The 14,819-nt window shown below is 38.1% G+C and overlaps 1 protein-coding gene and 2 non-coding genes across 4 annotated transcripts in view; all 3 read left to right on the top strand.

Moving 5' to 3' along the window:
* The window catches only part of WDR43 (WD repeat domain 43), a 259,278-nt gene that overhangs the window by 231,957 nt on the left and 12,502 nt on the right, over positions 1 to 14,819 (top strand). For both annotated transcript variants that reach the window (XM_077959804.1, XM_015112006.3), the window contains 5 exons: positions 1,726 to 1,897; positions 3,194 to 3,280; positions 4,525 to 4,656; positions 6,829 to 6,960; positions 13,987 to 14,073. In XM_077959804.1, coding sequence (XP_077815930.1) covers positions 1,726 to 1,897; positions 3,194 to 3,280; positions 4,525 to 4,656; positions 6,829 to 6,960; positions 13,987 to 14,073 — 610 coding nt within the window. The remainder of the gene's footprint in view (positions 1 to 1,725; positions 1,898 to 3,193; positions 3,281 to 4,524; positions 4,657 to 6,828; positions 6,961 to 13,986; positions 14,074 to 14,819) is intronic.
* Positions 4,018 to 4,095, top strand: LOC114672016 (small nucleolar RNA SNORD53/SNORD92). Its single transcript, XR_003722217.1, has one exon. It is a non-coding gene; the product is annotated as a small nucleolar RNA SNORD53/SNORD92 (small nucleolar RNA).
* Positions 5,269 to 5,345, top strand: LOC114672017 (small nucleolar RNA SNORD53/SNORD92). The gene has a single exon (XR_003722218.1). It is a non-coding gene; the product is annotated as a small nucleolar RNA SNORD53/SNORD92 (small nucleolar RNA).

Here is a 14,819-nt window from a genome sequence, read left to right as displayed (position 1 = left end):
TTGGAGAGATTCACTTGTGTGCCTTGATGATGTTTTCTTGATCTTTGAGCGTGCTTTACTTCCCCTTGCCAGTGCTGTTGTTTTCATGGACAGAGGGGAGGATTGTTGTTAGGTTGTGTAGCAATCATAGACCAGGAGTGAGCAAACTGGCTTGCAGGACACATTCAATGGAGACCATTTGGGGTCTGGAGAACCTGAAATTTTTATTATTTTGCCCTTTTCAGAAAACTTGCCAAACCTTGTCATTATACGGTAAACATGGTCTGAGACTCAGTTTTGCACACAGTTTGTTAAGCTTTAAAATGGTTTTAACCTCTTGTCAGTTGGCACCCTTCTTTTAAAATACCAGTATAGGAATTTATTTAAATATAAACAGATTATGAAAAAAGTGTATACTCATTTCAAAACACCCAGGATGCCCAAACACTTGATTTTAAAACCTGAGTCTCCCTCCATTGAGTTCTGTTCCTCTCAGTGACTGTTAACCTTTTAGTGTGTAACTCTTGAAGCTTTTATTTATAGAAGGATGTGTGTACCTGGAATGTATAATTGAGACTCAGAAGAAGTGGGGCCTTTGGTGGCTGGCCACAGTGAGGATTCCCTGGGCAGTGGCAAGCCAGTGAAAGATTACAAGCAGAGGATTCGATGAGCTTTGACCTAAGTTTTAAGACAGTCGTTCGTTGAGAATAGACTATAGAGGGCGAAAGGCTAAAGCAGAGATCCCAAATCCTGGGTCTAGAGATACTTGTGGAGTCAGGATGATAGGAGGAGTAAGTTGGAAAAATAGGGATCATGAGATGCTTACACCTGGAATATTATGCAGGATGTACACTTGTGGAGAATAAGTGGTAATAAAATATGTAGGGTGTGAGGAATTTGTGGCTGAAATAGTGAGGAGCATGTTCGTTTGAGAAAGGAGTTGACAGATCTGAGTGTCAGAAGTGTCCGTCAACCTGGACACTGGGTGTGGAAACCACTAAGAAAGGAATTCATTTAGAGTAATATTAGAAGTAATGACCTCAAGCCATTGAAATCTTTAAGAAATGTGGATGGCGGCAGAGATCATTGGATGATGGCAAGAGGGAGCGGTAGCTGGTATCTGGTGACAAGAATTGAAAAGATTTTAGGGACAAAAAAGGGATAGACTTTTGTTTTAAAGTGTTAGTGAAGAACAAGGAACTCACTTGCATCATGTCCAAGGCCACTGGCACACTGTAGCTGTTTTCTCTCACTGGGAGAGAAAACAGCTACAAGTTGGGAGTGCTGCAGGGACAAGCCATGGTAGAGGAAGAATGTGAAGAGAACCCCTAGAGAAGCCATTGAGGACATAATTTTGCTGCTGGAACTACATTCCAGAGGCTTTTGGGGGTTGGGAGAAACTGGAGATGGGACTGACTGGAACAGGGCATGGACAGAACCATACAGAACCTGAAGTACAGGGTGGCGAGAAAATGTTTGGCAGTTTGGGGTTCTTGGTGGGGCCTGAGAAAATGAGAGAGAGGGGGAAGTAGGTCTCCAGGCTGATTTTGGTGGTGAGGTTTTGAGCATGGGTAGAGGTAGGTGAGATCTTGAAAGGAGCACTCATGTTCCAGAGACCCAGGTGATTCCTGATGGCAGTATAGAGGCTAGAGGAGGGTCACATTTCATGACTTGATGTCAGTTCCAGAGAGTTAGTGTGAGACGTTTTTTCAGATTCTCTAATCTCATTTCCCCCTCCATTTCCAGGTACTGCAAAAAGCCTTTGACTTCAAACTGCACAATTCAGATAGCAACACCTGGGAAAGGCAAGAAATCAACACCAAAACCCATCCCTATTCTAGCTGCTGGTTTTTGCTCAGACAAAATGTCATTGTTGCTTGTATATGGCAGTTGGTTTCAGCCTACTATTGAGCGAGTGGTACGTAGCTGCTACTCTGGAGTAAAGCAATATAGCATCCCTATGTCCATGGAAGAGAGTGATTTTAAAAATAACAACATTGGTCTTTAAGATAAATAATATATTCTTTTTTAATTAAAGGGTTTCTTCATGGAATGGTTTAATTTTGAGAGCTCTATATCCAACATATTTTAACACCTGGTCAATATAATCCATTGTTTGAGTTATTTGTATCAGCCCTCTCCCTTGGTACTATGTTTTAAAAATCTGGTGTGTATTTTGCACTTCTGGCATATCTCAGTTTGGACTAGCCACATTTCAAGTGCTCAGTGCCACATGTTCCTAGTGTCTTACTAGTTGGGTAGTACAGGTATGACTTATGTTGAATTTTGCCTAGTTACGAAGATATACATCTTAATAATAGGGTCTCTTAGTGTTAACACTCATTTTTTAAGTGGAAATGTAATGGGCAGTGCAATGATTTAACATTGTTTACTACAGACATTTCTGTGAAGACTTGTGAGTTATCATAAGCATGTACAGTACGTTACTACTTAAGCTTGCATTTAAAATACTTTTACTTAGTATGGTCCTTAGCAAGACTATGAGTGGAATATTATATGCCCACACAAGCATACATACATATGGTTTAATTTAAAAAAAAAAAAAAAAAGGGAGAAAAGTGTTAAGCTGTAAACATGGCTCCTTTCTGTATGTGAATTCCATCCCTCTCTGGTTGCAGCCATTGTTGACTATTTGTTTTGTGTCTTTCCCGATATTGATTAATTACATGGGCATATAGAATTATGTATTACTTTAAATCTTTATTGGTTTGCTGCATCTGACTCCCCCAATCCTATTTAATATGTCAGAACATACAGATGCATTTTGTTAATCATCAGTGCTATCTCTGACTTGCTTATGGAAAGGACAATAGGAGAGTTAAGAGTAGAACCATTTACTATTTTGAGCACAGACTATTTCTTAAAAGGATGATGAACTGATATGTTTTCTTTAAAACCTGTTACATTTCAAAATTCTGTTGACCTTTAAAAACAATAAATGTGAAAAATTCAAGCAATTCATGGCTGAGGAAAGTAAACCTTGGTACCCACCCTTTGTCTTAACTGCCATCAGTCTGAGTGGTGATCATGGTTAACAATTGAGTATGGAAGCCTTCTATACTTTTTAATATTTTATAAAAACGCACAAGTAGTCATTTATCTTTCATTTTGTTCTTGTTTCCATTTGCTTTGTTTGACACTGTCTTTTTTTTTCTTTCCTCTCATCTCCCCCTTTAAAAAAATATGTTTTCAGGCTTTAAACTCCAGAGAACCTCATATGTGTTTAGTAAGAGATATTTCAAACTGCTGGGCCCCCAAAGTAGAAACAGCTATAACAAAGGTGAGCACATTACAAATTCGAAGTTTTAAGAAAAAGGATATTTCTTTGGGTGAATTTGGGTGAATGGAACTGTTACTTAGTATTATGATTAAACTGAGTTTATCTTTTTATTCTTCAATATCTTTATTCTCTTGTCTTATAAATTTTGTGGGATTATGCTTTTAGATGTCAAGATTGTACTCCTGATTTGTTGAGTGAATGAGTGAATAGAAGACTAGCAGTTGAAGACCTTGGATGTGGTTCTTCCCTGCCCACCATGCATAATCGTCTGGGCCAGGAAGAATGTAGGGATAAATATCAATATCAGATTTACCAATAGATGGTTTTTATCAGTCTCAGTGCTTAAAAGAGCATTACTCCCCATCTCTGCTAAAAATACAAAAAATTAGCTGGGCGTGGTGGCGGGCGCCTGTAGTCCCACCTACTTGGGAGGCTGAGGTGGGAGAATCACTTGAACCTGGGAGCTGGAGTTTGCAGTGAACCGAGACCATGCCATTGCACTCCAGCCTGGGCGACAGAGCAAGACCGCATCTCAAAAACAAAACAAAACAAAACAAAAAACATTACTTTGCTGAGAGGAATGCTGTATTTCAGGGTGTAGTAAAACCATCTTGGGGTTAGAATTTAACACTACCAAAGCATGTGAACATCATCATGGTGCTCTATTTTGCATATAACTTGGTGTCTACGTGTAGGGGTCGTGTTTCATGGTTTAATGAGAAAGGGAAAGCCAAGACATGCTATGATGACATCCATATGGTTTCGCTGCTGGCTGAGTTTCAGAGATGACACCTTTCTCTTGGCTGTCTGAGCATTTCTGGCAGAGATTGAATTCCGGAGGTAGTTGTAAAATGTGTAACTTCACTTTTTAAATTTTAAAAAATCATTGTGTCCTTATGTAATCTGTAGTTTTTTAAAGCCAGTCGAATTTAGTAGTGGGGGCTTGTATACCAATGTTAGTGACACTAAATATTAATAAGTTCTGATAACCTACTACCATCGGGCCAGTCGGATTTTACTCTTATGTGGTATTGTAAGCTTTAAATTCACAGTCTTTCAGATTGTCACCTAAAAAGTTTGTCAACATTCAATTTAAAATATATCTTAAATTAATATCATATTAAATTAATTATATTGCATTTTTCCAAGAGAGGAGCCCTTTTAAAAGCTGTTTTCTCATTGAGGATACGTAAGGACTAAGGTATGATTTCCTTTTTCACATTTTGGCTATTCCTGTTGAACAGGTGAGGACACCAGTGATGAATTCTGAAGCAAAAGTTCTGGTGCCTGGGATTCCTGGTCATCATGCAGCTATCAAGCCCGCTCCTCCACAAACCGAGCAAGTAGAGAGCAAGAGGAAATCAGGGGGAAATGAGGTAATGCAACCACTTTGACCATATATTTGAGTTTGTGATTTAAAATTACTGGGAAATTATGGCCAGGCGTGGTGGCTTACGCCTGTAATCCCAGCACTTTGGGAGGCCGAGGCGGGCGGATCACGAGGTCAGGAGATCAAGACCATCCTGGCTAACACGGCGAAACCCTGTCTCTACTAAAAAATACAAAAAATTAGCCGAGCATGGTGACTGGTGCCTGCAGTCCCAGCTACTCAGGAGGCTGAAGCAGGAGAATGGCGTCAACCCGGGAGGTGGAGCTTGCAGTGAGCTGAGATGGCGCCACTGCACTCCAACCTGGGCGACAGAGCACGACTCCATCTCAAAAAAAAAAAAAAAGAAAAACAAATTACTGGCAAATTCTAGTAAGTGTGTTGGATAGAGCCAAAGTTAAATCTGTAGAAATTTACTGAGATTTCTGCTGTTATGCTCTTTATGCTCTCTTTTATCTTCACCATCATAGGTTTCAAAATTCTAGATTGTCATCTTTGTTTAACGGAGAAGATGGAACCTTTAGTAACTAGAGAGGGTGCTGTTTTGACCATCAGTTAGTATTTAGCTAGGTAACATAAATGGAATAAGTCAAGCCAGGACTTGCTGTGATGACTATCATTGGTTTCGCATGTTGCTGAGTTTCAGTGATGCCTCTTTTCTCTTGGCTGTCTGAGCAATCCTGGCTAACTTAGTGCCAGTTGGTCTCTAAAAGTAATAGTCATTATAACTACGTAAGTGTTTATGATTTTCATTTTTTTCTCAGTTCCCAAAATCCTTTGTGGTTACTGTACATGTCTGTGCAGAGTTGTTTTTTATCTTCCATTCACATTCTTCCCTCTTACATAAGGAATCTGGAATTTTAACTTTTATTCTTACAGAAATACTGTGTTTGTTTAGCTGATTTTACATTAATTTTTATTCTTTTGTTTTTCTTTGTCCACTTCGAAGGATAATTTAACTGATTTTAAATGTGTTTATTGGGTGGTGCGGTGGGGATAACATAGCTTCATAAAACATGTTCATAATGTGTTCATAAAAGTTATTCCTCAGTTACGTGATAGCTGACTTTAAAAATAAAGTACCAACTTTCTTTGGCCTGGCCTAGTTTCAACTTCTTAATTTCCCCATGTCCTTTTTAATATTTTTTGTGTTAGGATAAACCAAGCACATCTGTTTTGCTCTGTTAGTCATAGAACAAATTTCTTTTTGACTTAGTTACCAAGAGGCTGACAGAACATGTAAGACTTGATTTGGTCAGGAATCAGTTCTATACAATTGAGGGTGTTTGTTGTTGTTTTTGTTTGTTTTTTGGAGATGGGGTCTCGTTCTGTCACCCAGACTGGGGTGCAGTCGTTTGATCTCAGCTCACTGCAACCTCTGCCTCCTGGGCTCAAGTGATCCTCCCACCTCAGCCTCTTGAGTGGCTGGGACCATAGGTGCATGCCACTATGCCTGGCTTATTGTTTTGTAGAGACAGGGTTTTGCCATGTTGCCCAGGCTGGTCTTGAACACCTGGGCTCAAGTGTTCCGCCTGCCTCAGTCTCCCAGAGTGCTGGGATTATAGGTGAGAGCCACCACACCGAGACCACAGTTGAGTTTTTGTATAGCAAATTGCATCATGTTTATTTACACATAACTGTTAAGTATTTATCAAGGACACTTAGTTGTAGTATAGCATATTCTAGCTAATAAATCATTTGGAGCTCACTGTTAAAAATAGGAAGACATTTTTTACAAATTGTTTTGGGAACATAACGGTCTTTATGCCCTTGTAATAATATTTTGTTTCCTCCTGCAGATCTGAGGGTGACACCAAGGGGTAGTTGTAGTGGGGCAAGCTTCTCTGAGAATAGGTCTTAAGTCTTGGGTTTTAGAATCAGATGCCAGGTCCTTGCCTCTTCTGAAGGATTTTTATGAATGAACATTTTCAAACCATGTGCTTCTTGGGCCGTTGTTTTTTTCACTAGAATCTGGAAGCTTGGATTGCACATGTTTCACCTGTCTCCAACATTGGCATTATGGTAATGAGGTTCTCTTGGAATAAGAATGAGCATATTAGTGTTTTCCAGGGTTGAGGTGTAAATCGTGTTTTTTTTTTTTGTCTCCAAACTTCTTTAAGTCTCCTCTGGTAACACATTAACAATCCTTTCTGTTCTGTAGGTTAGCATTGAAGAACGCCTGGGAGCAATGGATATAGACACACCCAAAAAAGGAAAGGATGACCTCCAGACGAATAGCTTTCCAGTTCTTCTTACCCAGGGCTTAGAAAGTAACGATTTTGAAATGCTAAATGTAAGTATGTAGCAATTTTTAACTAAATTAACCTGGTTAATATTTCTTAGAAAATGATTGACATAGCACATTCACAGCTGTGAGCCATCATGTTACAGAGCCATTTGGAGTGTAATGTTTTATGAGTTTGGTCAAACATGTATCACTTGGTGGCATTATACAGACAGTCACCAACCTACAAAGGGATTGCATTGAGTTCTTTTGAACCTGGAATGCATTTTCTCATAGAAATACTGTTCTGAATTATTAGGTTATTAGGCTTTAGTTCATAAAAGCCTTTATAAACATAGTGTAGCTGAATGATAATACTCAGCATTCTAGATCACAATTTATATTTTTTTCTGTAGGAAAATGCGTTCCTGAGTTTTTACTCTGGATTCCAGAAACTTATTTCCCCCTGGCCGTGAGAGGGGGCAGTGAGGTGGAACCTTGGCAATGGGTAGGAGGTTTGGGGGAAAATTCAAGAGGGTTGGGGGTTATGTTGTAAAATATGTAGAGGTAAAATTACTAGAAACTTTGTATAAAGGGAGGCATTTTTGATTTCTGTGTAAGTTGGTGACTGCTTGTATGAAGTTACTCAGTTTGATTTCTCGTAAATTCTACAGTTTGACAGCATTCTATCTAGAACATTTAAGTGAAAACTGGTTGGATTCAAGTACTGCCTGATCAGATTAAAGCAGTTTACATTTGCTAATGCGTTTATTCTTAATGACTCAGAGCAGTGTTATGATTTCACTGAATGTCAATGTGACTTTAATCCATAACCTATGAGTAGTGTGTCTGATTTTACTTGATCCGTTTTTTTAGGGTACATTGATCCTAAAATTACTTTTAAAATAGTCTGTGAATGTATTGTGGAGGTAGACTTTAGTTTACCATGGCATAGAAACCTGGGTGAAGATTTGGTGAAAAATCTGTAGAAAACAATTGACAGTGTTTTTGAAACGGAATATAACTTAACTGCCCTCATTGCCTACTAATTATGCTTTGAAACCTTCCTCAGTAGGTACAAATGAATCGAGTACAAATTTTTGCTTTTTCTTATTAAGAAACAGTTCAAAACATTTAGAATAGTACAGTGGACCATCACGAACTCATTACCTAGTTTCAAAAATTATCAATACTAGCCAATCAACTGTTGATTTGTTGATAGTCTCACTTGTCTCCCCAAGTTATGGTGAAGCAAGTCTCAAATGATTACATACATTTTATCCATAAATATGCCCCATTCAACTTAAAACATCCTTTTAAAAAATAACCATAATCCATTGTTGCACCTCAAAAAAGTAATTCTTTAAAAATTGTCAAATATTAGTGTTTATGTTTTCCTGATTGTCTCAAAGTTTTTTTTTTAAGTTTTGCTTTATTTATTTATTTTTGAGACAGTCTTGCTCTGTAGCCCAGGCTGGAGTGCAGTGGCACGATCTCAGCTCACTGCTATCTCTGCATCCCGGGTCCTGGTTCAAGCAATTCTCCTGCCTCAGCTTCCCAAGTTGCTAGGATTATAGGTGCATGACACCATGCCCAGCTAATTTTTGTATTTTTAGTAGAGACGGGGTTTTACCATGTTGGCCAGGCTGGTCTTGAACTCCTGACCTCGTGATCCACCCGCCTTGGCCTCTCAAAGTGCTGGGGTTACAGGCATGAGCCACTGTGCCAGCCTATTTTTGCTTTCTTTAAAACAAGATTTCAACAGAGTCTACACTGTATTTAGTTGGTATGCCCCTTCTGTGTCTTGCAATTTATTTTTTTGGAGAAGTTAGGTTATTTGCGCAGTAGAGAGTTCCATGTTCAGTATTTTGCATACTGCATCATTGTGGTATCATTTAACACATTGCTTTGTCTATCTTATTCTCTATATAGGTTAGATCTAGAAGCTTGACGATCTAGATCTAGATCTGGTTAGATCTATAAGCTAGAAGAGATTCAGTTTAAAATCATTTTTGGCAAGAACATTTCAAAGATGTTAATGTGTAACTTTCATTAAGTGTTATAGGTTGTTGAAAGGAAAAGTAAAATGCTGTTTATGAAAACACTTCTTAAATTGTATAGGTTACTTAGGTAGAAATAATAGAGAAGTGGTTGAATGATGAAAAATTGTGTGCTTGAAAAGTGTAGAGCATAAAATACACATGCCCCTCTGCTTTTTTTTTTTTAATGAGACAAGGGTCTCACTCTGTCACCTAGGCTGGAAGGGCAGTGGTGCAGTTGTAGCTCACTACATGAAATCCTGGGCTCAAGTGATCCTCCCACCTCAGCCTCCCGAGTATCTGGGACTGCAGGCACGCACTACCATAGCCAGTTAATTTTTAACATTTTTTTGATAGAGACAGGGTCTGCTGTGTTGCTTAGGTTGGTTTCAAAGTCTTGTTCTCAAGTAATCCTCCTGCCTTAGCCTCACAAAGTGCTGGCATAAAATAACCCTTTCAGAAAATTTTTATTCTGTTGATTGATTGATGGATTGTCACCCAGGCTGGAGTGCAGTGGTGCGATTTTAGCTCACTGCAACCTCTACCTCCCAGGTTCAAGTGATTCTCCTGCCTCAGTCTCCTAAGTAGCTGAGATTATGGGTGTGCGCCACCACACCTGGCTAATTTTGTATTTTTAGTAGAGACGAGGCTTCACCACATTTGCCAGGATGGTCTCAAACTCCTGATCTCAGGTCACCTGCCCCTCTTGGCCTCCCAGAATTCTGGGATTACAGGCGTGAGCCACCGCTCCCAGCCAAGTAAACCCTTTTTTAAAAAAGAAAAGAATGGATGTTCTTATAATGTGTTACCTAGGAGATTATGCATTTATACATTCTGTACTCTAATAAAGAAAGAAGGAAGTAACATTTTTCCTTCTAAAAAAGTTTTCCCCCTTCTCAAAAGCTGCCTTATGAGGATACATAGTTATGAGGATATTAAAAATAAGAACAAAAGAAGAATGTGAGCAGTGATAGGGGTACAACATGGGTGCTTCCAAGAGGTTAATACTGTCTGTCATAGAAAACCTGGCATTAACATTAATGGCATTTGGAAGGTGGAATTGTAACTCAATGAATTAGTCTGTAGCTTATGCAAAAAGAGAAGCGTATTTATGTAATTCATGGCACCCATAGGAGATATTTTTAGATATTTTAAAAAGCATTTAAGTTAAATATTTTTTAAAAGTTCCATTTATAGTAGTACCAAAAAATACCTAGGGTATATCTAAAACAGATAACTGTCTCTACACTGAAAATTATAACAGTTGAGAGAAGTTAATGAAGACCTAAGTAAATAGAGGTCTAAGCCCTGTTCATGGGTTAGACTATTCTGTATTTTAAGGGTCAAGAATTCTCCCCAAATTTGTCTATATATTTAATCCATTCTCAATTAAAATTCCAGCAGTCCTTGTCAGCCACCTTCATAGAAATTGACAAACCTATCCTAAAATTTATGTGGAAATGCAAAGGACATGGAATAACCAAAGAAATGGTAAAATAAAGAACAAGTTGGAGGAATCACCCAGTTGATTTCAAAATAAAGCTATAGTAGTCAAGATAGTTTAATATTGGTGAAAAAATAAATACAGATTAAGGGGCCAAAACAGAGTCCAGAAATAGACCACATACAGTTGAAAAAATGGATCTCAGTTTTATCTCACCTTCACAAAATCAATGCAAAATAGACCATAGACTTGACTATAAAACCTAAAACTACAAAACTTCTAGGAAAAAACAGGAGAACATCTTTGTGAACAGGATTGGAGAAAGATTTCTTAGATATAGCACAAAATGCATGAAATGTTAAAGAAAAAAATTGGTCATTTGAACCTTATCAAAATTAGAAACTTCTGTTCTTAGAAAAACAGTGTTAGGAGTATAACAAAACAAGCTGAGGGCTGGTAACAACAGTAGCAACTCAAGTTAGACAAAGGATTTGAATCTGAACTCAAAAGCAATTGGTAAGGGTTTGAACAGACACTTCACAATAGAATTCAAATGGCCAATAAGCACGTGTAAAGGTATTATGCATTATTAATTATCACAGAAAGGCAAATTAAAACCACAATGAAATAAAGCTTGCATACACCCCTTGTAGGTTGATAAAAATGAGACAGACAGACAATAATACCATCTGTTGGTGAGGATGTAGAGCAGCTGAAGTTCAAATATGTTGCGTTGCTGGTGGAAATGTAAATGGTATAACTACTTTGGAAAACAATTAGTTTATTAAAACTTGAGGATATATCCACCATATGATGCAGCCATTCTGCTGCTAGATATTTACCAAGAGAGTAACACACATACGTTCATACAAAGACTTGCTCGTGAATGTTCTTTGTAATGGCCCCAAACTGGAAAGAACACATATGTCCTTTAACAGGTGAATGGAGAAACAAATTGTTTATCTAGCAATATAAGTACTTTGTTATTAATAGACCAGTAGTATGCATGAATCTCAAACTAAGGCTGTGAGAAAGAAGCCAGGCAAAAAGTAACATGAATTCCTATTTATATAAAAATTCTGGAAAAGCAGACCAATATATAGTTCATTAGCTGCCTGGAATGGGCGTGGAAGGAGGGATACATTTAAAGGGACCCAAGGAGACCCGAGGGTGATAACAGTGTTTATTTTTATCATAGTATTTGTTTCATGGGTAAAGAGTATGTCAAACTGATCAAGTAGTACACTTTAAATATGTGGTGTTTATTATGCTTCATGTGTACTGCAGTAAAAAAAATACAAAAAACTAGCCGGGCGAGGTGGCGGGCGCCTGTGGTCCCAGCTACTCCGGAGGCTGAGGCAGGAGAATGGCGTAAACCCGGGAGGCGGAGCTTGCAGTGAGCTGAGATCCGGCCACTGCACTCCAGCCTGGGCGACAGAGCCAGACTCAGTCTCAAAAAAAAAAAAAAAGAAAAGAAAAAAAAAGAAAAATCTTGTCTTCAACACCACCTTTTTAGTAGTTGTAACTATGGCTTGTAGGTTTGTTTCTTTACATATATCCTTGCAGAAATGAGTGAGGCTGACTTCTCTGTTTATTATCATTTCACTTAGTTTGGGATAACATATTTTTATTTGCTTATTTTAAATTAGAAAATCATTACTATAGAGCCTTGGTCTTTAGTGGGCATGGAAGTATCCAAGAGCTTGTTAAAAATTCTTGTGCCCTACAGTTTGGGATAACTTCTAAATAGCTAGGCCATACTTTTTTGTCTGCACCATTCTGGTTTATACCTCTCATCTTGGTATAATTAATAGTGACTCCTTCCATTCACAGAAGTGTCCCAGTTTGGACAAGAAATTATATGATCATTCTCTATTTAGAGCACTTGTGGTTTTCACAAACCTCCTGTCTTTGAACCTTCCATTATGTTTCAGTCCTTTCTGGTTTCTCGGTATACATAATGGAGAACAAGTTCAGGGTTCTTTAGGGTTGTATTCATTGACCTGATGCGCTGCCACTCTATTTGGCCATTTAAGACAATGAAGCCTGGTGGTCTGGGTAACCATCTTGTGAAAATTGGAGACCTAATTTACAAGAGCATGTTGTATATCAAAAGATAATTTGTAGACTAGTTCATGCAGAATGTTTCCTATAGCCTCTAGATCATTGGAACTTTGTGCTGTTATTTATAATGAAGAGATGGTTTGAGGAGTATTTAGTGTCATCAAGCACCTCTTGAATTGTTAAAGTTAATATCAGCATAGTTTGTTTTGAATCTTGTATTCTGGTTATTTGAAAATGAAAATTTAGGTTAAGATGATTAAATCAGTATAGTCTATCCCTCAGTTCTTCAGTAATGATGTATAAAATGTTTTATTTCTTTTGCATAAGAAACAAACTATATAATTGTGTCAGTGGTAGTTTTTAAATAGTACTTGATGGTTTTAGAAGGGCTTAGTGTAAAGATAGCTTTACAAGCAAATTAAATCCATAGGGAATTCTGAAAAAATATTTTAGGAACTGTTAAAGTAGGTTGGAAACCAGGCATGGTGGCTCATGCCTGTAATCCTTATATTTTGGGAGTCTGAGGCAGGAGCTTTGCTTGAGCCCAGGAGTTTGAGACCAGCCTGGGCAACATAATGAAACCCCAGCCCTACAAAATAAAAATTTAAAAACTAGCTAGGCATAGTGGTGTGCCTAGCTACTCAAGAGGCCGAGGCAGGAGGATCCCTTGAGCCTGGGAGGTCGAAGCTGCAGTGAGCTGTGATCATGTCACTGCACTCCAGCCCAGGCAGCAGAATGAGGACCCTGTTTCAAATAAATACATTAATAGGTTGGAAACTAACTTTCTCTATTTTTGCCTTTTGGTGCCACTGCTGTTTGTATTCTGAGCACATTTATAGCAACAACCATCACCAAAAAATACATACACCATTAGAAAGACTCTCTGGGACTAAACTCTTTCAAAAGGACCCTAATTTTCACCTTCTATAAAGCATGTGGGGCTTGAAGAAGGTGAACAACCTGCCCCAGAAGATGTGCTTCTAAGGGGCAGGACCAGAACTGATCTGCTCTGTGTCCTTTGCTGTAACCCAGTGTGGAGACTGGGTCTCTACCATAGACGTACCCTTAAAGGATTTTGATTCAAGCTCTCATTATGTCATCTTTTGATTGGCGTAAAATTTTACCAAAAATTTGCCACCTAATTTAAAAGGATTTCTTGCTTTCTGAGTAATTTTACTGTTTTGCTCACTCTAGGGGGGGATACAGCTCAAATTTCATAAAATGGAGGTTTGGGAACATCTCTAAAGTGGCGTATGTCTGTATTCAAATGTCTAGAGATGTTTTAATAAAACACAAAGAAGTAAAATTACTTCAGTAATGAAGTAAATTTACTGATACCCAAAGACTGTGCTTGTCTGTTAACCACAGGACATAATATAACATACTCCATTCAGTCCCTCCAACTTTTATTTTTGCTGAATTCTGTTTGTAGTTTATTGCCTTGGTCTTAAATTATGTAAAGAATTCATTTTTACAGATTTTTTTTTTCCTGTAGTGTCCTTGGTTTTTGAGTATGCTCATCTTAATAATCCTTTTATTTTCTCACAGAAAGTACTTCAAACTAGGAATGTAAACCTTATAAAGAAGACTGTATTAAGGATGCCCCTGCATACTGTTATTCCATTGTTACAAGAGGTAACTGACTGCTTTTTTCATTTTAGCATCCTAATGCCATGAGTTAAATGGAAAATTCAGTAGTTAGAGAAATGGATTTGTAATATGTCAGGACAGATGGCATTTAGAGTGAATAATGGATGAAATAAAGTACTTTAGACAAAAAAAAAGTGAAATGATTAATTCCTGGGGCAGTGAAAGGAAATGTCATTGGCAGTTTTACCTTTATTCTGCTAATGGCTGTTGTGTGTCTGTTTACCTGGAGGCACTTGGAACTTGTGGCACAGAATGCTGTTTGTACGGGATATTATCTACATGGGAATAATTGTTGTAAACACCCCAACATAAAGCTCCCAAATTCTCATTTTGGTTTTTCCCATTATGTCCTGTGAGGTACCTTAACCTAACACCGAAACCGTTTTTATATGTGTTGATTTTCTTAATCACAGATGGGTTGTTAATCTCTGTGACTGGCAATATGGAATTGGAGGTGGGAGGACTGCTTGAGCCCAGGAGTTTAAGACTGTAATGCGCCATGATTGTACCTCTGAATAGCCACTACACTCTAGCCTGGGCAACATAGCAAGACCCCCTCACTTTTTTTTTTTTTAAAGTATGCATAATTTCACTGAAACTTGCCCTACAAGAGTGGGTATAAATTTTAAAAAATTAGGCCTAAAAATAGAGTGTATTCTTTGTAATTAGAAATTATACTTGGATTCCATTTGTCTAACATGCTGCTGAAGTATTTTGCAAGTATAGTTATA

Source organism: Macaca mulatta, chromosome 13 (genome assembly GCF_049350105.2).
Source record: "Macaca mulatta isolate MMU2019108-1 chromosome 13, T2T-MMU8v2.0, whole genome shotgun sequence".
NCBI lineage: Eukaryota > Metazoa > Chordata > Mammalia > Primates > Cercopithecidae > Macaca > Macaca mulatta.
Note: the sequence above shows the minus strand (reverse complement) of the source record. Positions and strands in the feature narration are given on the sequence as shown.